The 24,824-nt window shown below is 35.7% G+C and overlaps 1 protein-coding gene, 1 long non-coding RNA gene and 1 pseudogene across 2 annotated transcripts; all 3 read left to right on the top strand.

Annotated features, from left to right (window-relative positions):
* The first annotated feature begins 5,735 nt into the window (after positions 1-5,735).
* On the top strand, positions 5,736-7,374 carry LOC120189272 (annotated as a pseudogene).
* A 1,645-nt stretch (positions 7,375-9,019) lies between these two features.
* On the top strand, positions 9,020-24,370 carry LOC120189265. Its single transcript, XR_005522502.1, has 3 exons — positions 9,020-9,032; positions 11,597-11,783; positions 24,359-24,370. It is a non-coding gene; the product is annotated as an uncharacterized LOC120189265 (long non-coding RNA).
* Positions 10,572-12,586, top strand: LOC120189258 (protein SMG7L-like). The gene is made up of 4 exons (XM_039192569.1): positions 10,572-10,994; positions 11,137-11,259; positions 11,364-11,569; positions 11,867-12,586. Exons 1-3 carry the CDS (start codon positions 10,884-10,886, stop codon positions 11,457-11,459), a joined length of 330 nt encoding a protein of 109 aa, XP_039048500.1. The 5' UTR covers positions 10,572-10,883; the 3' UTR covers positions 11,460-11,569; positions 11,867-12,586.
* Positions 24,371-24,824: the final 454 nt, after the last annotated feature.

Genomic DNA, 24,824 nt, shown 5'->3' with positions numbered 1-24,824 from the left:
TCCTGCTACAGTCTTGGGCATGATATCGATTGCTCTTTTTATGTTCCGTTGTGAAGAACCCATTCGTATTTCCACTACTCTTGAGTAATTATAAAATTGATTTCGTATATTAATCATTTTATATAACGTATAATAAAAAAATTCTTGAATAGGTGGTCTACTGATAGGAAAAATCATCAGGAGCTACATGATGATTTAGAAAAAATTAGGGTGCTCATCGATCAAAAGGTTGGCACACATGTATGAATTTAAATGTTTAAAAATCGATTTCAGATTATAGTTTATAATTAGATTATTATTTTGCTAAAAATTATATATATTTGTTTTAGATTGAATGGGTGCCATATTCTAATGATGATGTGAGGACGGTGATCCCACCTGAGTTGAGGGGCCTATCAGATGTTTGGATGGCGATGGTTCATTTGATATGTTATGCGACCGTCGAGTGACACTCCACTGATCGCGTGCTCTGGCAATTTGGTTGTTTTCAACCAATTTCGGAAGCACCTCACAATATGGACGACTTGCATACCACAGATAGACACGGCAAGACCGATACAGATTGGCTGGTGAGGCATCATGAGTGGGTCGTATTGTGGGAGGATCGACATCGGCGCCTTCCCCGTAGAGAGCTTAATTATGTTGATGACTTGACAGTTGGTGATGATTATTATGAGTGGTTCAACAGAAACGGGAAACTGTTTCTGCTTCCCGAGGATGCACGAGGGCGAACCTTTCCACGACGTCGACAGAGACATTCACCGACACAACACCATCGTCCCTCGACTCGTGGACGGAGAGAAGGTGCTTCCAATTCATCCTCAGCTGCACCAGTAGGACCTTCACAGCAGCCACCGTCTGCAGCGACTTACATACCACAGCCATATATAATGCCGTCACTGCCTTTCCATTACCAGATACCGCCGCCGCCACCTTTACCTGGTTTTATGACCCGCCGCCGCCACCTTCACAAAGTTTTATGACCCCTCATGGAGGCTATTATGGGTCTATGTTTGCATATCCAAATTGGGGTTCATATGCTAGATATTTGGTGGGTTCAGCCTCATCACCCATGGCCGCAACACAGACACCTCCTGTACAGTTTTCACACTCAACGATGTTTGGGTTTTATGAGTTTTTCCCAGTTTTTCGCAGGCCGGTGGGATAGTCAGTCATACACCTCCAGGGTCCTTATTCTATGGAGGTGCTTCATCGTCATCAGCTCCTCATCAACAAAATTTAGCTGCTCAGGACGACGACGACGACGATGATGATGATGATGACAACGAGGAGTCACAACCAGTGATACGAAGAAATCCTCCTCGAGATCGACAGCCACCGCCCTGCAGAACACATTCGCGTCGCAGGCATCGATAAATTTTGTTTTTTATTATATTTGTATTTAGTACTTTTTATTGTAATTGTTTATTGGACTTTTATTGTAATTTTTTTATTTATCATTTAATACTTACTTTAATTCGTTAATATGGTTGGATTTATTTTAATTTATTTTGATAAATTTGTTGGACTTTTGTTAATTTTTTTTGCTTAATTTTGTTTATTACCATTTAATATTAGTTATTGTAATTTGGTTATCATTTACCATTTAATACTTATTGTATCATTAATATCAGTTATTTGTTAATATAACACCAACGTTCAATCTCGTATATTGTATCATTTTTTAATCTTCATCAGCGGTTATCGAATAACATTAACTTGAAGTAAATACAATTAAAGTACAATTATTAATTGATAAACAACTACATCATTTCGTCATCAATTGTTACTTGATGACAACAGAAGTGGACATTTTTTCTAGTGTGTCCTGGGTTTCTACAATGCCCACATATTCTGTCTTGTCTAGATCTTTCTCGAATATCCATATCGCAATGAATTCGATTAGATTTTGGACCCACGCTCCCTCAATAAACTCAGATTTGGTACAATCAGAAGCAAATCTTGAACCTCATCAGGTCTTTGTCATTACCTATGGGGGAAACTCAAATTCATATACATTAAAAACTTCATATAGTAGGTATACGTGATCCACAAAATGGTTGTAGTCTTGACGTGTATGCGAGCAAGCTGCTATCACATGAGAGCATGTATATTTCAGATCTTGAAAAAACTCGCAGTCGCACGTTCTATCTCTTATATTTACTCTTAACAAAACAACTTCAATCCCTTGAAGAGGTCGCGATAACTCTGTGACACGAAACATTTCATGCCTTCTAGAGAAACTTGTTTACAGACATCCCATTTGATGCAACAATTTTTTTATGTAATCTGCAAATCTAGGGTGATACATGACCACCTTGCATCCAGGTTTGAGCTTGTCCACCGAGCTTCGCAAAAAGTGCCCCCAAATGAAAATATGTAGTCTTTACCAAAGCCGCTACAGGTAAGTGACGTGCACCCTTTAAGGTTGAATTGATTGCCTCTGTCAAGTTGGTTGTCATGTGTCCATATCGATTTCCACCATCATATACATTCGTCCACATTTCTTTATCGATGATGCTGATGTAATAGTATCCTTCCTCGTTCTTCGCCCACAAATCTTGAAGCATTGATTCAAAGATTCGAGGAAGTAGTTCGTAAACTGATCAAAAATGTACTTACTAACATGATCAAAAGGATCGAAAGAAAACAAACTACATCATTTTCACTTACCCATGCGCACAAGTAATGACGCTCATCATTCTTCTGTATCTTCCATGGTAGTTCGCAGAAATGTGTCGGAGACAATACCTATGTTGGACAAATGGTGTTGCCACATTGGACCCAAATAATCCATGCTTTGATCCCAGCTCCACGATCTGAAATGACACAGATTTGTTTCCTCGTGATAACATGTGCACGTAAATTTTGGAGGAAAAAAGCCCAAGAATCTGTATCTTCTCCTTCGAAGAGCAAAGCAATGGAATAATATTGCGATTGCCATCTTGGACAACTGTCAATAATAAAACTTGCTTGTATTTTCCATACAAGAAAGTCCCGTCGATCTGGACCACAGACTTGCAGTATTTGACAGCATTAACGCACTATGGGTAAGTCCAAAAAACCCGGTAGAATTGGCATCGATCGCGGAGAACTCGATCATTATGGTATGCATAGGAGGTTTCAAAGTCCACAATTGTCCCAGGATTTAACCTCCGCACCAGCCTAAGCCAACTTGGAAGTTCGTTGTAAGATGCATCCCATTCGCCATGAAGTTTGACAATGTCATTTTGTTTTGTCAACCACGCTTTTTTATAGGAGACAGTGTACCCATACTGTGATTGTATAGCTGAAATCAACACAACAACAGCTATATGAGAGCCTGCTTTTACCATGGCATGATGGCTTGGCATATTACTTCAGAGTCTAGGTTGGATGATCTTGGTTGACCCCTCCAGCAACATGTTGAGGACCGTTGTATACTGTTAGTTCCCATCTGTTTTCTTCCTCTCTTCGATACGGAACCATCCAATTGCATTCGTTTTCGCGTCGGGCACAATAGTATACATATTTTTCTGTCGTGGAGCTATCGATCTCGATTGAACGAATTACAGATATTGTAATTTTTTATAGCCATCATCGCTTCTTCTTTGCTTGAAAACTCCATGCCTAAATATAACTCATTATTATATATAGATGAGTAATATCCATAGTCACCGAGATAAGACACATTCGCAAATTCTGGCCCATATATTGCACCATAATCAACTTCATACATGTGTGTTGGAGGGTCAGTTTGTGCCACATTTGTTGGAATTTCATCCACATCATCATCATCATCGGAGTTGAATTGCACATTTGTTGGAATTTCATCCACATTTAGGTCGAAGAACTTACTACTTGCACGTTTTCCCCTTGAATTGGAAGGCATATCGACATTCAGATCGAAAATCTCGCAGTCGAATGCCTCCCTCTGGAGCTTGAAGTCATCGTGTTAAATGGAAACTGCACAGATTGTTGCGTCGATGGCATCTCCATATTAAGGTCAAAGGGATTTGCAGATGAATGCCTTCCCTTGAACTGGACGCGATGTTTCCATACAGATTGTTCGTCGACCCACCTCGGTACATATCATAAGGAGTTGCGGATGAATGTGTCCCCATTATGACATTAAAATCATTACACATTACTGTCGTCGGGCTGTCAACTTGATCAACTTGTTCAGCCAGCTCATGGGAGCTTAATGATTGACCTCGAACAGCACACTGAATAAAATTTGCATACATCTCAATATTGGCGTCTGAATATTACTTTGAGCTTCAACCATCATTTCAACATCATCATTGTTCAAAAGTTCGAACGATGTATAAGTTAATGGCAACAATGATGTTGAAAATCTGTACTGCAATGACGACATTCTTCTACTATTTCCAATATGAATCTTCCTCGAAATCTTCGTTATCAGCTCCTCAAGAGTTATGTTTCTCTTCAATGATATTTTAACACGCTCATTGATACGAAAACAACGTCAGTTTCGTCTTCTCGAATTTCTTCATCATAATAAACAATAACTAAAGTCGCACCATTCTTGAGTTTAAAAGTGCGACAATATTATATCTGCAAAAAAAAAACAACTGAAACACTGTTGATTAAATAAAGAATATATGTACGAAAATATAACACAATAATTTTTTTACACATAAACGTAAATAATTTAAATAAATAATTTATATTATTACATGTACCACAAAACTATTTCGACGTATATTTTCGCTTTCTAACTTACAAAACAGAAGTTAGTTGACAACAATTAGTATAAATTTTTTCAAATAATCATAATAAACAATAAGTATAATAAAAAATTTATCACAAAATTACCTTATAACGAAAACTCGCACGAACTTATGAATTAAATATGAGAAGATTGTTGGATTGTTGTATTAATTTTTTTCTAATCGAGGGGAGATGTGAGGAGTTACCCCGGGGAAAGGGTATTTATAGCCGGGAAAAGCTACAAGACGCGGTATCTGCACCGCACCTTACATAATTATACCTTACATAATTATATCAGATAAAGGTAAGGCGCGGCCCCTGTTCGGCGCCTAATAATTGTGTTAAAGGTAAGGCGCGACCCCTGCCTTGCGCTATACTCTTAGGTGGCCTAAGGCGCGACACCTGCCCTGCGCTATACTCCTTGGTGGCCTAAGGCGCGCCCCCGGGTCCGCACTTTACACACATGTATATCATGTCAGCATAAGGCGCGTTTCAGGGGGTATCATATCCCACGTGGCACCAAATCAACGTATAACGCGTTGCAGGGGCTGCGCCTTTTCTACAAATGATGTTAGATCAAAAAATATAGTCTGAACAGTACCTGATCGAAAAATATAATGTTCAACGGTAATATATCGGGAAAATCACCCTGACATTTTTTTTTTTGGATATATTTAAAAGTTCTTCACATACCGAGCATTTAAGTGAGTAAGACAAATCTTAAAAAAAAAAGTAAGACACATTTAATTTTAATGACATGTATCGTTTTATTTGATTAGAAAACTAAATTTATTAAATTAAAATTAAATTAATAAAATATATAAATAATAAAAATAATATATATAATTATATCAATTTACTTCAAAATTAATGTAAGTAATATTTTTATTTTTATTACATATATATTTTTTAAAAAAGGTCATTGCACATAAATCTTAATTACGAGTAGAACCCTAATCCTAATCCCATATCTTACACTGCACCCCCACTCGATTATAAAATAAGATATTGATCAACAAAAACCGCAGAGAATCAGGGCTTAACCCTTATAGATAGACTCCTTACAGCTCCCCAACTTCACAAGCTCTCTTCTTCAACTCTCTTAGTAGCTTAAAGCAAAAAAATGGGTTTTGCAGAGGCAGCCAAAGCTGCTTTGCTTCTGCAGCTTTCACTCTTCTTCCTCAGTAGCTTCACAGTGTCTGCTCAGATAGTGCCCCAGACTTTGCCTCCTCCTTACCATGGCATTCCGCCTGTAATGCCACCTGCTCACCCACCCACCCACCACCACCACCCTCATCCCCCGACGGCTCCACCTGTTTATCCACCACCACCCAAGGCTCCAACCAAGCCACCAACCTATGCTCCTCCTCCAAAAGCACCACCCAAGCCACCGGTCTACTCTCCTCCACCCAAGACACCAACCAAGCCACCAACTCATGCTCCTCCGCCAAAAATACCACCCAAGTCACCGGTTTACCCTCTCCACCCAAGACACCAACCAAGCCACCAACTTATGCTCCTCCGCCAAAAACACCACCTAAGCCACCAGTTTACCCTCCACCCAAGGCACCAACCAAGCCTCCAACTTATGGTCCTCCTCCAAAAGCACCACCCAAGGCGCCAACCAAGCCACCAACTTATCCTCCACCCAAGCCACCGACCAAGCCACCAACTCCTCCGACTAAGCCACCCACTTACCCCAAGCCTTCAAGGAGCCTTGTGGCAGTTCAGGGCGTTGTTTTTTGCAAGTCGTGCAAATACAACGGATCCGACACCCTGACGGGGGCAAAACCAATTCATAGTCAGTTTCAAAACACCATTCCTTGTAGTTAAACAACACACAAGACAAACTTGGTCTCATTCATCAAGAATCAGATTTCCACTTAACACTGCGAGTCATTTTAATTTACGCACGCATGTGTATTTCCCTGTTTGTTTTTCGAATTCTGAGTTGGTTTCTCGGTTTTTTAAACTTCAAAGAAAGTAGCTTGGCGTTTAATAGGTTACAGGAAGCAAACTTTACCCTTTTTTCAACGTTTTAGAACTCATATTCCTAGGTGTCTGATTCATTATTGATTTGCTGGCATGCATTATTATTATCCACAGTAAAAATGGCCTTTTTTGTACCAATTGCAGAGTTAAACTGAGCACTTTGGCTTTGTCATTTTTGCAGACGCCACAGTAAAGTTAACATGCAAGAACACCAAGTACAAGCAAGAGGCCACTGCAAGAACCGACAAGAACGGTTATTTCTTCCTGCAAGCACCAAAGACCATCACCAGCTTCGGCGCCCACAAATGCACGTTTTCTCTTTTATCGTCGCCATTGGCTTTGTGCAGCAAACCAACCGATCTCCACGGCGGAATCAAGGGAGCTGCTTTAAGGTTTGAGAAGACATTTACTGCAAACAAGCTGCCGTTCATTCTCTACACCGTTGGGCCATTTGCTTTTGAACCCAAATGTTACTAGAAAAACTAGCTTTAAGATCCCACTGTTTTCCATTGTTCTTCTTCTTCTTCTTCTTCATGTTTTACTACTGCTTTTACAAGTTCCTTAGCTTACTGTTGTTGTAATGAATGGCTGTTTGTTTCAGCGTATTGCTTTGTGGGAAGATTTACTGAAAATAATTATCAATGGATATGGATTTCATCTTAAATTATACATTATTCTTGTTTTTCTAACAATGGAAATGATATCAATTAATTACAACGACCAAAACAAAGGAAAATGTAGATATTATCACTGATCATGGAGAGGAGTGTATGTTGTCTACCACTAGGTAGACATGACTTTTTTATTTAGTTATATATTCTAACTGAATAGTTAAAACGTATATAAAAAAATGGGAAAAAATGGAATTAGGGTTAGGTTTTTGATACTAAATTGAATTGAGTGCTTATATTTTGTCAAAAAGAAGAAGAAGAAGAATTGATTGCTTATATGATGTTATTCGTCATCTAATAATTGTTCGTTTGTGCCATCCTTTGATATTGCAATGACGGGCTTTGAATACGGCGAGTTTCCAATATTTCCGGCAAAATTATGATAATATTATTATTAAAAAAAATAGGAAATAGGGATGAAGAAAAAATATTAAAAGAAATAAAGGAAATTTTATGTTAGTTAATCAAATTGTTGATAATTGTTAATGATTTTATTATTATTATAAAATTAAAATATAAAAAATATAAATATAAATATATTAAAATGTTATTTTTTTAAATTGTCCCTGTAAGTGAAAAGATAAGTTTGAAAAAATTATCACTAAAGAAAAAGTTTGAGGAAATTAATAATATTGATGCTTAGATTATAATTGTATTGTAAATTTCTGAAAGATCATTATAATTATAAGGACCTATTTTTTTTGGGAAGTTTAAATAAAATTGTATTTTTAGCTTAGTGTGATATGTAATGTCTATTTACTTTTAATTCATCATCAACATTATTGGAGTCGGTGGTAACTGTTGTATGAGTTTGTTTTGATTTTAATTTTATTTTACAACACATGAATCAGATTAAAAGGAAATTAAAATTATAAGGCTTAAAATAAAAAATTTATATTTTTTAATAAAATTAGTGTGTCAAATTTTTATGAATAATGATATATTTTATATAAAATAATTAAATGTTTAAGTCCAGCGACTTTAAAAAAAGGAAATCAAAAATTTAAAATTTGTTATAAAAAAATAAAATTAAAAGTTAAAATGATATTTTTCAAGACAAAAGTAATGATAAAGTACATTTGACTCTTTATCTATATATATATATATATATATATATATATATATATATATATATATTAAAAACATTTAAAATTATAATCTTTCAAAGTTTTACGATACGGCTTAAGCTCAATGTTTTATTTTGATTGATAATTTTTGAAAATTTTTGTTTTAGTTTTTACACTTGTATTTTCTTACAGTCCTATCTAAAAAATATTAGAAAATTCAATCTAAAATTTATTAAAAGATGAAACAAAATCATCAACAACTTCCAATAATTTTTTTTAATATTATTCTTAATGATCAATGATTTTAAATGTTATCGTAAATTGTTATATTTATCATGTTTTTTTAAATAATTTTTTACATTATTTTTCTGATTTAATTTTTATTTTCATTTGTTGAAGATGATCTCAAGTTAAAACATAATCATACCCATTTCGATTAGATTAAGTATAATAAAGAATATATAATTATTGAATATAACAATTTATTTGTTTTAAATATAATTAAGATGTATTTTAATAATTTTTGAAGCATGATAGGAGTTCAAACTTAATGTTAATAGAAAAGTTGAGATAGATTTAGTTAATTTGAGTCATGGGGTTATTGTGATGTATAGTACAAAATCACATTCAATGTGTAGCGGTTCACATAAAACTGTACTAAATCCCAACATTACAGGGCTCTTCACCCTCCTTTGAACCATTAATATTTACTATCACTTTTAATTTGTCAATGGGTAATCACTCATCGAGCTAAGCATCATAAGTAGCAGTGGCAAATTCACAATAAGTATCCATCCTAAAATTTAAATATTCGTTGATTAATTATATATTTTATTGATTATATACACCCTAAAATTTTATTTATGCATACTGTATAATTTTTTTTGTATTATTTATGCATTTTTAACCTAAAAAATATTTATTAATCCATACTGGCAGGTAGAATATTTTTTGAACATTCCTAGTTATGGGTGATTGTAGCATTTTAAAATTTTAAATTTTCATATAATTTTTATAACGTCTTAATTTTTGGATCAAAGATTAGGAGTTGATCCAAGAGTTCTATGAACCAATACAATTGAGTAAAGAGTGTTAGGGCAAAATTTAAACTTAATTGATAAAGAATTGAGTCCAAATAACTTTTTTAAAATAGAATTTTTAAGTCCAGAGTTAAAGAGGAAAGTATAATTACACCGATCAACAACGATCAGTACAACGAAATATTCACTGATTTATGAGTTCTTTATGAACATCATGAACACGAAGAACAAGCCTTAAAGGCCTTCAGAGGATTTTGGAGAGCATTTTTCAATCCAAAAATTTTCAAAGGTTAAAATGTTTCCTGTTTTAGAATTTTTGGGTAATATCCCTCATTAATGATGACTCGACTCGTTAGAGATCTGCACCTTCTTCACAGGTTTGATATTATTCTTACCATGATCCTTGTAAATTTTGAGCATTTTAATTTAGTCCTTACTTCGATTTAGTGCTCTTTTCATTTCTTTTGCTTTTTGCTTCTTATCTTACATTTATTTTTATTTGGTCCATGTACATGTTTGTTTATCTACGATTTGACCCTGCTATTTTTATTATTTGTACTTTGAATGCCTATCTATTTATTTCTGTTCTTCGATTTAAACCTGTTGGGTTGTGATTCATTTCATTTTAGTTACTGACATAATTTTAGATTTAGCAGCTGTAGTTTCTGTTTATTTCATTATAATCACTATATTATATCTTTATATTACATGTAAGTAACTAAAATCATTTTGGAAAAAGCAGTTAAATCTAAGAAGATAGAAGGGATAATATCTATTCATTTTTCCCACTGTGTCATTTCCCTTGTTATGTATCACTATTTTCTTTCATTTTAGGTTAGAGAGGTTTCTAACGAGGCTCATAACTGGGTTAAAAAAAAAATTCATTTGCCAAGCAAAAAAATTATGTACGTAAATGCATTTTGTACCTTACATCTATACTTTTTTTTTATTACGTAGAAAAATATTACTTTTCCAACGCAACCATCAAGATTTAAACTCACAAATAAGACAATATGAGTATCCTTGACTATTTGACCAATTGGTGGATACTTTATATTGGGTATACGTCTATATTAAATATGTGGAAGCTACTCTATAAGCACATTGATGAGTTCCGCAATAGACGAAAAGTAGCGCAGCTAATTCAGAATTTACAACACCTGTAACGGGCTCAAGTGGTTTCGACGACAAATATATAGAAGGGTTTAAGTCATTTCTTCTAAATGCTACTGAAATTTACAAAAAGTTAATTGAGAAAATCCAAAGTTATTATGTACTTCCCAAAGAATCTTCATCCTTTAAAAAGGGCGGCATTGATGCTTCTGTTGAACCGACAAAATCGCCGAAACACGACTTCTTATGTCATCAGTTTTTAATGTCTTGGGGATCTTGCTACAAATATGGAACAAGTTGAAAAATCTAGCGTCGTCCAGCATAATTGGTCAGTTGCAGCCACCTACTACTTGGAAGATGCAAGGGCATGGCCAGATAGTGGAAACCCCCAAAATCAGGTATTTTAAGTGGTTTATTGTTCTCTCTATTGATATCTCTCAATGAATGTGTTATCCATTCCAAGTATACAGAACTAGGCTGCATTTGTAACGTTTCTAGTTCCCGATTTCTATGTCTCTAACCTATCATCTTCATTTTTAGTTGGCAGTACTGGCAACATATGTGGGTGATGAGTTTCTTGCTCTATATCATTGTGTAAGAAGTTTAGCCGTAAAAGAACCTTTCCCAGACGCCTGGAACAATCTCATTTTACTATTTGAAAGGGTAAGACATACACTGAGTGCGCATGCCATGCTAAATGAATTTTTACCTTCTTGATACATCGTACCGACTTCTGATTTCCCCAAATGCTTCTTGTGGGTTTGCAGAACAGGTCATCTGATTTGCATTCTCTTTCAAGTGACGCGGAATTTGATTTCCTAAATCCATTTGAAAGAAGTGATTCTCTAGTTAAATCAGAATAGAGTGAAAAGATTTCACTGGACAATCTGTTGAAGGATGCGAATGATCATTATGGAACGAATTTCTGGCCACTTCTTATTCGAACACTAAGTTTCTTCTTCTTAAAATCCAGGTAATCCTTGTACCTATGAATGAATAGAATGCGAATACGCCTGTCTCATCGAATATCATGTATGTGTTTTTCATGCATGTAAATTCGCTTTAGTGCATGAACACAAAGGATATGAAGCAGTAACTTTCAAGTTAAAAACATGTAGATACGATGACCTGAATTTTCTACAAATCAGCAGAAGCTAGATATTTTCCGATGGTTTCTTTCTATTGATGTGGATTAGCTTATCAACTTGCTATTTTGGTTTTATACTCCACTTTTAACCAAGTTCTCACGTTCTTGGCTAATGCGAGGTAGTTTGGAGGACTTTCCTTGTGCTTTTGCATCTATGATGGGAGTGTTCGTTGCGATGATGGCTTTAGATGATACAAAGCTGAGAGCTATGTTGGAGTCTTATCGGCTTATGGATTTGACTAGAACTGGCCCTTTACGAGCACTTCAAGTTTCCATTTTCATCTGTCTTCCATAATCTAATCAGTAACCCCGAATTGCAAGGGTCGAAAGACGGGAAAATTAAGCATTATCTAGAATTGGTACAATTTGCATTGACTGCTACATTCATTTTCATGGGACGTGTTGTATACTGGTGTTTGAAGGCGAATAGTTTGGCCTCGTGTCCCCTTCTACTTCCGTACTTGTTTTTGTCGAGTGGCTGGTGAGCATGCTTGATGAAGTTGAAGCACATGGAGTGGATGAGAAAACTGAAAGCTCGGTTTCGTATTTTTTCGCTGCTTTTATCTAGCTCTTGCAGCAATTCGATGTTAGTGTTGTAATTGTGTCTGGTGTCAGAACTGCACTATGGGAAGACTACAAGTTGAGGGGATTTGCACCATTAGCTCAACTACATGTTTCATTAGATTTCTCACCAACGGGATCAGGTAGACAGTTACGAAAGTGGGATTGAATGCTGTATGAAGCGTATAGACAATGCTGCGATGAAGATTGCAAGCAGATCAAATGGTTCCTATAAATGGATCACCGATAATAGTTTGCGACTGAAATTGTACTCGAAAGATGTCGATCTCAAAGGGCTGCATCAGCATGTATATGAAGCCAGAAAAGAATGCGAGATACAGATTGCAAGTGAAAACCGAAGCAGCCCTCTTGCAGATGGGAAATCCGTTGCCACAGAAGATGAAGTTATTCTCTTAAAGCCTCTTACGAGATATAATTCCGCACCACTCTATGGCAAAACTCGTGACAGAAAAGACCCTGCATCTCCGAATGAAATGGATGAAATTGTTCCTTCTGACCAATATTTGCGCCGTGCAACATCCCTACTGAAGATACTAATTTTTTACCCATATCATTATTATTATTATTATTATTATTATTATTATTATTATTCTTATTATTATTATTATTATAATTATATTATTATTATTATTAAATATATTAAATACATATATAATATTATTAAAAAAAATAATTACAGGCCCAATTACAACTGGACCGGCCCAGTTACAAACAAACCAGAACCGGTCCAGAACAAACCAGAAACCCTAAACATTTGAGGGTTTCAGTTAGGGTTTCATAACCCTAATCCCAGCCGCCTCAGCTTGCTGCCGTTGGATCTGGCAAGATCCAACGGTCCAGATGGCTCCAGATGGAAACCCTAGGGTCTGATACCATAGGGCCACGCGGCCGCCGTTGCTGTTCTCGCCGCCTCCGCCGCTGCCACGTCCCAACCGAAGGCTCCAGAAGCTCCAACACCAGCCGTCCACGCCATGGCTACGGGGTGAGTCACCACTGGTAGTCCGGTGACTCACCGAGACTCCCTCTTCGGACCGGTCCGATGGCCACACCGGTGGTGGCTATAAAAGCCACCACCCGAACCTGAAAAAAAAAAGAAAGGAAGGACAGAACACAGAGAGAGATAAAAAGAAACAAGATACAAAAAAAAATATATACCAACGATCTCAACAATCTCAGCAGCAAAGAAACAGAAAAGAAAGAAAAAGGAAGAAAAGAAACTTACCGAGGAAGCCCCGACCACCGGATCTCACCGGAACCTTCGAAACACCGAAGGTACTTTTGTAGATTCGCTCCGATTAGGAGCTTTTTAAGGGAAAAGAACACCTGGACCGTCCTTAGGACGGTCCGATCTATTTAATGGTGGAAAAATAAAATTTTCCGGCCACCAGATGCGGTGGCCGGCGGTGACGGTCACGGCGGCAGACGGTTGCTGTCCGGTGACCGGCTTCCCTCCGGTGAGGGAAGCTAGAGAGAAGGCAGAGAACATTTTTGTTCTCTCTGTTAGAGAGAGAACAGAGAAAATGAAATGAGAAGCTGGCCCGTAGGGCCAGCCGGTTTGGGTTATAAATACCCTCTCCCAAACGACGTCGTTTCGGGGAGGGTATTTCTGTAATTTCACAAAGGGTAAACCCCGTCCGAAGCCATTCTAATTTGTAATTTTTACATTCTAGTCACTAAATCGATTTTATAATACTTTTAATTCAGATCTTTAATTTTAATTTCTTTTATTTTAGTCCTTCATATTAAAATAATATATTTAGGATAAATAACAGATTTAATCCCTTAATTTTGATAAATAATATTTTAATCCCTAGTTTATATTTTTAATTTATTTTATTATAATATCCGAATTTTAGATAATTTTATTTTAGTCACTAAATTATTAAATAAGAAAATAGCTTGATTAATCCCTGTAATTCTGATTAATTATGAATTAGGTTTGTCAATTTTAATTTCACTATATTTAGTCATTTATTTTAAGTATTTTTTATTGCTTTTAAATATATATTTAGAATTGTATTCTTTTACTTGTTTATATATTTAAATGTTGTTATAAGTATATAATAAATAAATATTTATTTTAAATAAATTATTTTAATATTTAGTTTTCAATATCAAAGAACATGACAGTCTTAATACAAATGGATGTCCTATTCAGATATTTTAAAATTAAACAATATTATTTAAATTAATATTGATCAATATCAAAGAAAAGAGCTGTCTTAAAGCACCTAGAAGTTCTTTTCTGATATTTTTAAATAAATAAATATTTTTATATAATTTTGAAATAATAGGATTATAAATTAAATATATTTTTGAATTTTTAAATTTTAATAAATAGAGACAATTTATAATTAAAAAGTACCAATTTTGGGCGTTGTAGGGGTGCTAATCCTTCCCTAAACGTAACCGACCACGAATCCTTTTTATTATTAAAAAAAACGAATTTTTGGTTATAAAACGCAGATCAGTTCATTTTTTTTAATTGTTGTTTTCTTAAAACTCTTTTAAAAAAATAATTTTTAGGTATTCGACTTACCTGATCAAAAAAAAAAAGTCGATGGCGACTCATAAATTATTTTCAAAATTATTTATTCACATCAATTTCCCCGCCAAATAAAAATTCGTGTCCGGACGAAAACCGGTTACGACAGCTTGGCGACTCTGCTGGGGATTGTCAAACTTTAAAATCAATTATAAATTGTCTCTATTAATTAAAAATTAAAATTTATATATTTAATTTTTAATTCTTTCTTTTCAAAATTTGTATATATACTTATTATTTTCATATTATTTATATGTATATTTATTAATGTTTCATTTTATTTTTCAAGTATTTTATTTCATTATTTGTCTATTAGAGGTTTGAACATTTCTCCTCACACACAACACTTGCATTGCATAACATAAAGCTCTATAATTGAGTTGTCCCTTTTAAGTGGGAGTGAAAGCGACGTCTTCGTGAGAATTTATTCTCCGTGTCAGACCTAGCAAGTAACTTCCGGGGTTCATATGCTCTCTGTCTTCGTGAGAATTTATTCTCCGTGTCAGGCATAGAGAAATGTATCCCCTCGAATTGAACTCGATCCACTTTAGTCTGTGATGGACTAGGATTGAGGGTTAGTAACCCAAGGGGGCACTAACAAGGACAATTCGGGTACCTTGATTCTTAGATCTGAAACCCTGCATATAAAAGAACCTTAGAAACTCTTCCAGAAGTCAGAAATTTTGTCAAAATAGGTGTACACCAGGAGAAATGAATTCTGACTTTCCTGTTAATTATTTATTTAAATACATGTTTATTTAAATTATTTAAATTTAGAAAGCAGGTTTTCTTTTTGTGTGTTCTTTATTTTTTTTGTTTGCATTGCATCATACAGGATAAAAGACATTGATCCTTGTGTTAATTGTCTCATTGGAAAGCCTTCATCTATGGATAAAAAGTGTTCAAATCAAGTAATTCTAAACTCAGAAGTAAGACAGTGGGCTGAGGACTTACAAAGACAAGAAGGAGACAGTCTGCAGGATGATTATGTATATGACTTGGCCAGTTATGCTCCAGTTTCACTAAAAAGAAATGATATGCAAGATTTGCGAAGCATTTGGGAAAGTTGGGATTCAAACAAAAAATTGCAGTTTTATCAGATTTACGGAGACATCCCATATTTGCTCTATGTCGAAGTTGATGATGAATTACTTAGAGCCCTAATTCAATTCTGGAATCCAGGGTACAATTGCTTCACTTTCAATAAAGAAGATTTGGTCCCTACTATTGAAGAATACACAACTTTGCTACATATTAAAGGGGCTTTGGAGAATCGAATTTATTCAAAGTCAATTAAAACTCAACCTTTTCGAGTTAAATTAGCAAAGATTGCCGGTGTACGAGAAGAATGGGTGGTATCCCGTACAAAACAAAAAGGCGAAAGCGAAGGTATTGCTTGGACCAACATTAAAGAACTTATTCAGAGTCATCCAGATATTAAAGTACGATTCGATTTATTTGCTCTGGGTATGTATGGTATGGTCATTTTCCCAAAAGTATTGGGATATGTTGAAGCTGCAGTGGTAGATTTGTTTGAACAGCTACCGAAAAAGATTAATCCTATTTCTGCAATTCTAGCAGAGACCTTCAGATCGTTAAATGCTTGTAGAAAGTTAGGAGGTGGACGATTCTCAGGGTGTACCCAGTTGTTATATGTTTGGATCCGTAGTCATTTCTGGAGGACAGAAAAAGTTTCATACCGACGCTTTAATACGGATTACTCACCATTAAAAGAATTTCTGGAGCAGGAATGGCCGAAAGAAATTAAGAAAGATATGTGGATTAATGCCTTTCGAAATCTGCAAAGCAATGACATTGTTTGGCGAGCCCCGTGGCAAATACAAAGGGAATTCATTTACAGATGTGGTGATTACAACTGGATAATGCTGTTCGGATTATAGGGAGGAATTGGATATGCACCACTTCTGGTTATAAGACAGTATGAAGGTCGTCAATTTGTACCTGTCACTGCTGGATTACATTCATCTGAGTTCGCATTCCACAGCAAAAATTATAAAAAATTCATGGAAGCCGTTATAGCTTGGAAAACAACTTTTTGCATCCGAGCTAAAGCAGCAAAAGAAATGTTAACTCCTGATTATGAAGAATGGAGATCTGTCAGGAAAAACGAGAATATTCCTTTACCAGATCAAAATGAGGATATCTCTATGGAAGATCGCATTAAGGTGGTTCCGTCAGAGATTGAAATCTTGAGAGCTGAGTTTGAAACAGAAAGAGAAGGCTGGTCGAAAGAATTAGAGCAAATGAGACAAGATAAAGCTATGTTGGGGGTTGACATTGACTTTCATTCATCACAATGTGCAATGTTGAGAAAAGATAAAGAAAAAGTTGATGATGAATTCAGAGCATTACAGAAAAATTACCAGGAGTTATATAAATCCCGGAAAGCATCAGGATCCAGCCAATCAACGGTACAGAAGACCCGAGATTTGAACATTGAGAAAAGACGAGTTGAAGATCTGAAAGGAAAGAATAGCCGTCTACTCAAAAGCCTTGAAAAAGGAAAGCAAAAAATGGAAGATTTTGAGGTCGACAGAAGAGAGCGAATTATAAAACACAAGGCTGAACATCGCGAGATCATGAATGAAATGCAAAGAGAAAGGGATCGAGCCAAAGATTTAGAAGAAATGAAGAATGACATCTTTGATAAATTTGAAGGCGAGAAAAATATCATGTTCAAGGGATTTGAATCTGAAATGAACCAGTTGATTGCTGAACTTGAAGTCAGAGGCCAAAAGATGGAAGAATCCAATATTGAAAAAGAAAAATGGGAGCTGGAAAGGAAAAATTTCAACACCAGACTTGAGATAGAGCAGGAAGTGGCTAGAAATTGGATGCAAAGATGCAGAAACAAGGATGTTCAAATCCAGAAGCTTAATCAAAGAACGCAAGAAGCACGAACAAAACTTGAAGAAGATCTGGATCAGTCTAGAAATAAAAACTTAGAGTTTAATGCTTACATTTTGCAACTTGAAGAATCATTGTTTCAAGAAAAGGTTCGTCTAGGACCTAATGACCTCAAAGAAAGTAATGAGGAAAATGCTTCACTGCGAAGATGCATTAGAGATCTTGAAAGAATTCTGCACAATTGTCAAGTCAGAATCACTGAGTTAGAGCAAACTCTTGAAGGAACGAATGAACAATGGCAACAGTCAACTGAGTTCTATGTTGAAAGAAGTGAAGAAAGAAGTAATATGGTGTTCGAGGCCATGGTTCAAATGAGCGAAGTTGCTAGATATGTTGGGGAACTAGCTGTTGAAGCCAAAATAATTGAGCATCAAGTTGATCCAGTTTCTAAGTACGGAAAGAAGGTGTCATGGTTAATGAAAGAAGTTATAGAGCTTAATAGGAAAGCTATGCCCTATCTGTAGTTATGAACTATTATAAAGAAACTTTTGTATGCCGATGAAAGTTGTTCTATGACAGTTAACTTTTTGGGATCAATGTTTTTTTTGCATACATACATTCTGCATACATACATCATTCATTTCATAATTTTCTTTATGAATAATTTTATTTATTAAGATAAAATTCATTAATTAAAATTTGAGAAAATAATAATATTAAAAGATTTTTCAATCGCAGTTATTCTGGCCAAAAGAGAAATACAACATCACTACGGTACTAGACAAGCTACTAAGAATTATGGAGGATAAAATACAGCGTATTGAGGAACAACATCATAAGAACAAGAAGAAATGAGAATGAAGCTGGAAAAAATTGAAGCCAGTATTGCAAATTCACAAGACAGTATGATGAAGAAAATAGAGGACATGTTTAAAAGGCAGGCTATCAGTGGAAAAATGCATGAAAATCCTGTATCTTTCGACCAAGAACCCATATATCCTCTAGGTTTTCCACCAGAACCAATTTATCACTCTGGTACTACACCTATACAAATCAATGCTCGTACATCTGCATTACAAGAAGCCAAACCACATGAAGATCAACAAGTGAATCCTGCATCTTCAAGCAAAAATCCGCTGATATCCGATGTGAAAATAGGGGATCTTAATACTGAGCATTTAATCCCAGATTTGAATGAGCTGAGTGAGAAACAAAAAGTAAATGAAGAATTGACTAGACAGATCAAGAGCTTAGAAGAACGAATGAAATCCGTGGAAATAACTGAATCATTCTATGGGTTTGATGCTAGTGAGTTGAGTTTGGTTCCAGACCTAATCCTCCCCATCAAGTTCAAAGCTCCCGAATTTGATAAATATGATGGTACTACATGCCCTTCATCCCACATTACTATGTTTTGTCGAAGAATGGCAGGATATGTGAAGGACGAGAAATTGTTAATTCACTGCTTTCAGGATAGTTTGACAGGACCGGCTTTAAAATGGTATACTCAATTGACCAAAGCCAACATTAGATCCTGGAAAGATCTGGCTAAAGCATTCTTAGAGCAGTATCGCCACGTAACAGACATGGTTCTTGATAGATGGACTCTCCAAAATTTGGAGAAAAAGAATAATGAAACATTCAGACAGTATGCCCAGAGATGGCGTGACACTGCGGCCCAAGTTCAACCACCTTTGTCAGAAAAAGAGGCCACAGTAATATTTGTTCATACCTTGAAGGCTCCTTATTTAAATCATCTAATGGGGAATGCAACCAGAAATTTTGCAGATTTGGTCATTTCTGGAGAACTCATTGAAAATGTCTTGAAAAGTGGCAAGATTGAATCAAATAATGGGTCTAGTTCCAAAAGACCTACGTACCGGAAAAAAGAGAATGAAGTCAACAATGCAAATTCTTACAGCAAGGATTCATCGAAAAGTGTTACAATAACCCAGCCAAGGGTTAAGAAAGAGGAAACAAACACTAATCGAGCAGATTCCAGAGGATCTCGAAAGGAAAATGAAAGGTTGTCTTTTACACCTTTACCAGTACCATATGCTGAGATCTATGATTCGCTGTTAAAAGCAGATGTCATACGGCCCTATCCTTTGGTTCCCATGCAACCACCATTCCCTCCTTGGTATGATACAAAGGCACACTGTGTTTATCATGAAGGAATCACGGGTCATTCTATTGAAAACTGTTTGGCATTCAAAAGGGTGGTTCAAAATTTGTTCAACACTGGGAAGTTGGAATTCAATACATCATCTGTATCAAATCATCCATTGCCAAATCATGGAGATAAAAACGTGAATGCAATTCAGGAAGAGAACAGAAAGAAAGCAAAAACTGACATTTCTGAAATTAAATCTCCGTTTGTTTGGGTATTCCAACAACTCTCTTTAGCCGGTATAATTCCACAATAATTCAAGCCAAAGCAGAATGAAGGCAAGAATTATTGTGAATATCATCAGGAGAAAGGGCATAAAATTCAACTATGTCCTGAGTTTAGGGATTTGGTGCAAAAATTGATGAACAATAGAGAAATAGAATTCTTTGAAGAAGAACCAAGGAAAAAAGAAGATGATGTTTGCTCATCAGAGGATTCTAAACCAAGTCAAAGAATAAATGATCCTGTGATCATTAATGTGAAATCATCTACGGTGATTCCTGCACCAATAAGGCCGAAAGTAGTTATTACCACTCCTCTACCATTTCCATACAAAGATACCCGCAGGGTACCTTGGAATTATACTACCAATGTTTCAATGGTAGGAGGATCTGTTTCTCTAGAAAAAACAGAAGAGAAAATACAAAGTCTGAGTACAACATCGACGTCTGAAGCAGTGAGCGAGGTCGGTTTTTTTACAAGAAGTGGGAGATGTTACTCTCCCGAAACATCCAATGCTTCAGAACAAGTTAAAGCAAAAGGAAAAGCCATGGTAATACCTCAGAAGGTATTTGAGGATGAATCCCTTCCAGCATTTAATGAGCCTGTGACAGAAAAACAAGCTCAAGAATTTTTGAAATTCCTGAAACATAGTGAGTATAGTGTGGTTGAACAACTACACAAACAACAAGCGAGAATTTCTATTCTTGATTTATTGATGAATTCAGAAGCACATAGAAATACTTTGATGAAAATCCTCAATCAAACATTTATCCCCGAAGATATATCCCTCAATAAACTTGACAGAATTGTGGGACATATAGCCGCTGACAATTACATAACGTTCACAGATGATGAAATATCGGAAGGCGGAATGGGGTCAGTAAAAGCTTTGAACATCACGACACATTGTCATGGTCATATGTTGCCAGGAGTATTGATTGACAATGGATCCGCTCTCAATTTGATGCCTCTAGTCACACTTCAAAGAATGCCTGTGGATCAATCACATGAAGAGTTATCAGAATGTAGTGCGAGCATTTGATGGAACTCAAAAAGAGGTGCTTGGGAAAATGGAAATACCGTTGTTAATTGGTCCAGTCGTGTATAATATTGACTTTGTGGTGATGGACATCCACCCTACATATAATTGTCTATTAGGGAGGCCATAGATTCATTCAGCAGGAGCCGTTCCTTCTTCATTACATCAGAAATTGAAATTTGTTGTTGATGGACAATTAATATGCGTAGGAGCTGAAGAAGAAATCATTGCGTCAGTAAAAAGTGATGTTCCATATATCGACACCAATGATGAAGCTCTTGAATGCTCTTTCCGAGCTCTTGAATTTGTAAATGCAACCTTTATTGTAGAAGGAAGCAAAATTTCATATCCCAGATTGTCTGATTGCACCAAGATGACGGTACAACAAACTTTAGGCATCGGAGCTAAAGCTGGGAAAGGGTTAGGAAAGAATCTTCAAGGGATTTCAGTTCCTGTCAATATACAGATGAAGAAAGATCGTTTTGGGCTTGGATTTAAGCCCAATTTTCAGCAAAAGAACAAAGAGATGAAAAGAAGATGTGAAGACAGAAAGGCAAAATTGAAAGGGAAAGAAATCATCTGGGAACACATGTTTTTTCCACAGTTGAAGACTACATTCAGATCAGGGGGAACTATTAATGTAGAACAGCAGCTTGTTGAAGCCTTTAAAGAAGAAAAGTTGACGAAAGATCAAGACATAGTTGAAGAAGCTATGAATGGATTATTTATCAACATGATCATGAATGACAACAAAACTGGCAAATACTTGGATAGGATTCGACCATGTCTTCCTGGAGAAACACTCACCAATTGGACCACTGAAGATCTTCCTATAGTTTTTAATATTAATGCAGAGTAATATTCATAACTAATCTTTATGTTTAGCTCAAAAATATGAAAACTTTTTGTTATCTTGTAAAAGAAATTATGTTAAATATAAGAAATTTTCTTTAAAATTTTCAGATGGCAATCATTCTTTACATTTTATTACATTTTACATTTCATAAATTTACTATATTCTTTCGGAAATATGTCCGACTTAAATTTGCAGGTGTCACCGTGTTAATAGCATGTGTATTCCTAAATTTAATCCAGTGATAAATTTAGAGCATCCTATATGTCTGGAAGAAATCAATGGTTGTGAGGATGAACTGGAATATGATGTTCCTACTGAATTATTAAGATTGGTAGAAAAAGAAGACAAACAAATTCTACCCCACAAGGAAGAGGTTGAGACTGTGAATTTGGGAACAGATGAAGAAATGAAAGAGAGGTGAAAATTGGTACTACTCTGACCATCCAGATAAAACAAGAATTGTTAAATATCCTTCAAGAGTTCAAAGATATATTTGCATGGTCTTATCAAGATATGCCTGGTTTGAGCACAGATATAGTGATACACAAGCTTCCAATCAACCCAGAATATAAACCGGTCCAACAAAAGCTCAGACGAATGAGGCCAGAAATGTTGTTGCAAATCAAAGAAGAAGTGATGAAACAAATCAATGCAGGTTTCCTACAGGCATCTAAATACCCAGAATGGGTAGCCAACATTGTTCCCGTACCAAAGAAAAATGGGAAAGTTCGAATGTGTGTGGATTACAGAGATCTCAACAAAGCTAGTCCGAAAGATAGTTTTTCCATTACCCCACATAGACACATTGGTGGACAATACTGCAGGGCACGCATGGTTTTCATTTATGGATGGATTTTCAGGATATAATCAGATAAAAATGAATCCTGAAGACATGGAAAAAACAACATTTATAACCATGTGGGGCACATTCTGTTATAAAGTGATGCCATTTGGATTGAAAAATGCAGGGGCAACATATCAAAGAGCCATGGTAACTTTGTTTCATGACATGATGCACAAAGAGATTGAAGTATATGTAGATGACATGATTGCCAAATCCCGAACTGAAGAAGAACATATTCAAAATTTGAGAAAGCTTTTCCAGAGATTGAGGAAGTATCAATTAAAGCTCAACCCCGCTAAATGCACTTTTGGGGTAACTTCCGGGAAACTTTTGGGATTTGTAGTCAGCAAAAAAGGAATCGAGATTGATCCAGATAAAGTAAAAGCAATTCAAGATCTTCCACCACCCAATACAAAAAAAGAAGTTCGAGGCTTTTTGGGGAGATTAAATTATATATCTCGGTTCATTTCTCAATTAACTGACAAATGTGATCCAGTGTTCAAATTACTTCGAAAGAACAATCCTGAAGTCTGGAATGAAGAATGTCAAGAAACTTTGGATATTATTAAAAAATATTTATCCAATGCCCCCATTTTAGTATCACCAATACCTGATAGACCATTAATTCTCTACTTGACGGTCTTCGAAAATTCGATGGGATGTGTACTAGGACAGCATGATGAATCTGGAAGAAAAGAAAAAGCTATTTATTATCTGAGCAAGAAATTTACTGATTGTGAAGTTCGATATCCACCAATACAAAAATTATGTTGTGCTTTGGTGTGGACTACTCGAAGACTCAGACAATATATGTTATACCATACTACTTGGTTGATATCAAAACTTGATCCTTTGAAATTCTTAATGGAATCACCAGCTTTGACAGGCAGAATGGCTAGATGGCAGATGTTATTATCTGAGTTTGATATTGTATATGTCAACCAAAAAGCAATAAAAGGAAGTGTCATAGCTGATTTTCTGGCCAGTCGTGTATCAAATGATTATCAGCCTTTGAACTTCAATTTTCCCGATGAAGATTTATTGTGCATATCTATGAATGAAGAAGTCAGAACAAATGATGAATTTGTATGATGGAAGCTTTACTTTGACGGAGCATCTAATGCTTTGGGACGAGGAATCGGGGCAGTGTTAATTTCTCCAGAAAATATTTATTATCCCTTTACGAGTAGACTGGAGTTCTTTTGCACTAATAACATGGCAGAATATGAAGCTTGTGTCATGGGATTGAAAGCAGCTATAGAAAGAAAAATCAAATTTCTCAAGATATATGGAGATTCATCGTTAGTGGTGTATCAATTGCGAGGAGAATGGGAAACAAAAGACCCCAAATTGTTGGAATACCGAAATTTTACACTCGAATTAGTGAAAGAATTTGAGAAAATTACCTTCAATTATCTCCCTCGAGAAGAAAATCAAATGGCAGATGCTTTGGCTACATTAGCTGCTATGTTTTAGGCAACTAAGAAAGTTGATATGATGCCAATCAAAATGCAAGTATATGAAATTCCTGCACATTGTTATAGTGTGGAAAAAGAGGTAGATGGTAAACCATGGTATCATGATATTCTGCAATATATCAAAAATCAAAGTTATCCACCAAATGCATCGGAAATTGATAAAAGAACCTTGAGAAGAATGACTGCTGGATATTTTCTTGATGGAGAGATTATGTATAGAAGAAGCAATGATCAAATGCTATTGAGATGTTTAAATACCAGCGAAGCTCGAAATGTCATTGAAGAAGTACACAGTGGAATATGTGGAACACATGCAAATGGCCTTTCCATGGCCAGAAAAATAATGAGATATGGATACTATTGGGCTACTATGTACACAGATTGCATTGATTATGCAAGGAAATGTCATAAATGCCAGATATATACAGACAAGATTCATGTACCCCCATCTCCGTTACATGTAATGACAACACCCTG

The sequence above is a fragment of the Hibiscus syriacus genome, unplaced genomic scaffold (assembly GCF_006381635.1).
Source record: "Hibiscus syriacus cultivar Baekdansim isolate YM2019G1 unplaced genomic scaffold, ASM638163v2 tig00004072_pilon, whole genome shotgun sequence".
In the NCBI taxonomy this organism is placed as follows: Eukaryota; Viridiplantae; Streptophyta; class Magnoliopsida; order Malvales; family Malvaceae; genus Hibiscus; species Hibiscus syriacus.
Note: the sequence above shows the minus strand (reverse complement) of the source record. Positions and strands in the feature narration are given on the sequence as shown.

Coding starts and splice junctions, on each gene's coding strand:
- LOC120189258 (XM_039192569.1), top strand. CDS start 10,884: ATGGAACAAGTTGAAAAATCTAGCGTCGTCCAGCATAATTGGTCAGTT. Junction 10,995..11,136: donor GTGGAAACCCCCAAAATCAG/GTATTTTAAGTG, acceptor CTTCATTTTTAG/TTGGCAGTACTGGCAACATA. Junction 11,260..11,363: donor TCATTTTACTATTTGAAAGG/GTAAGACATACA, acceptor GTGGGTTTGCAG/AACAGGTCATCTGATTTGCA.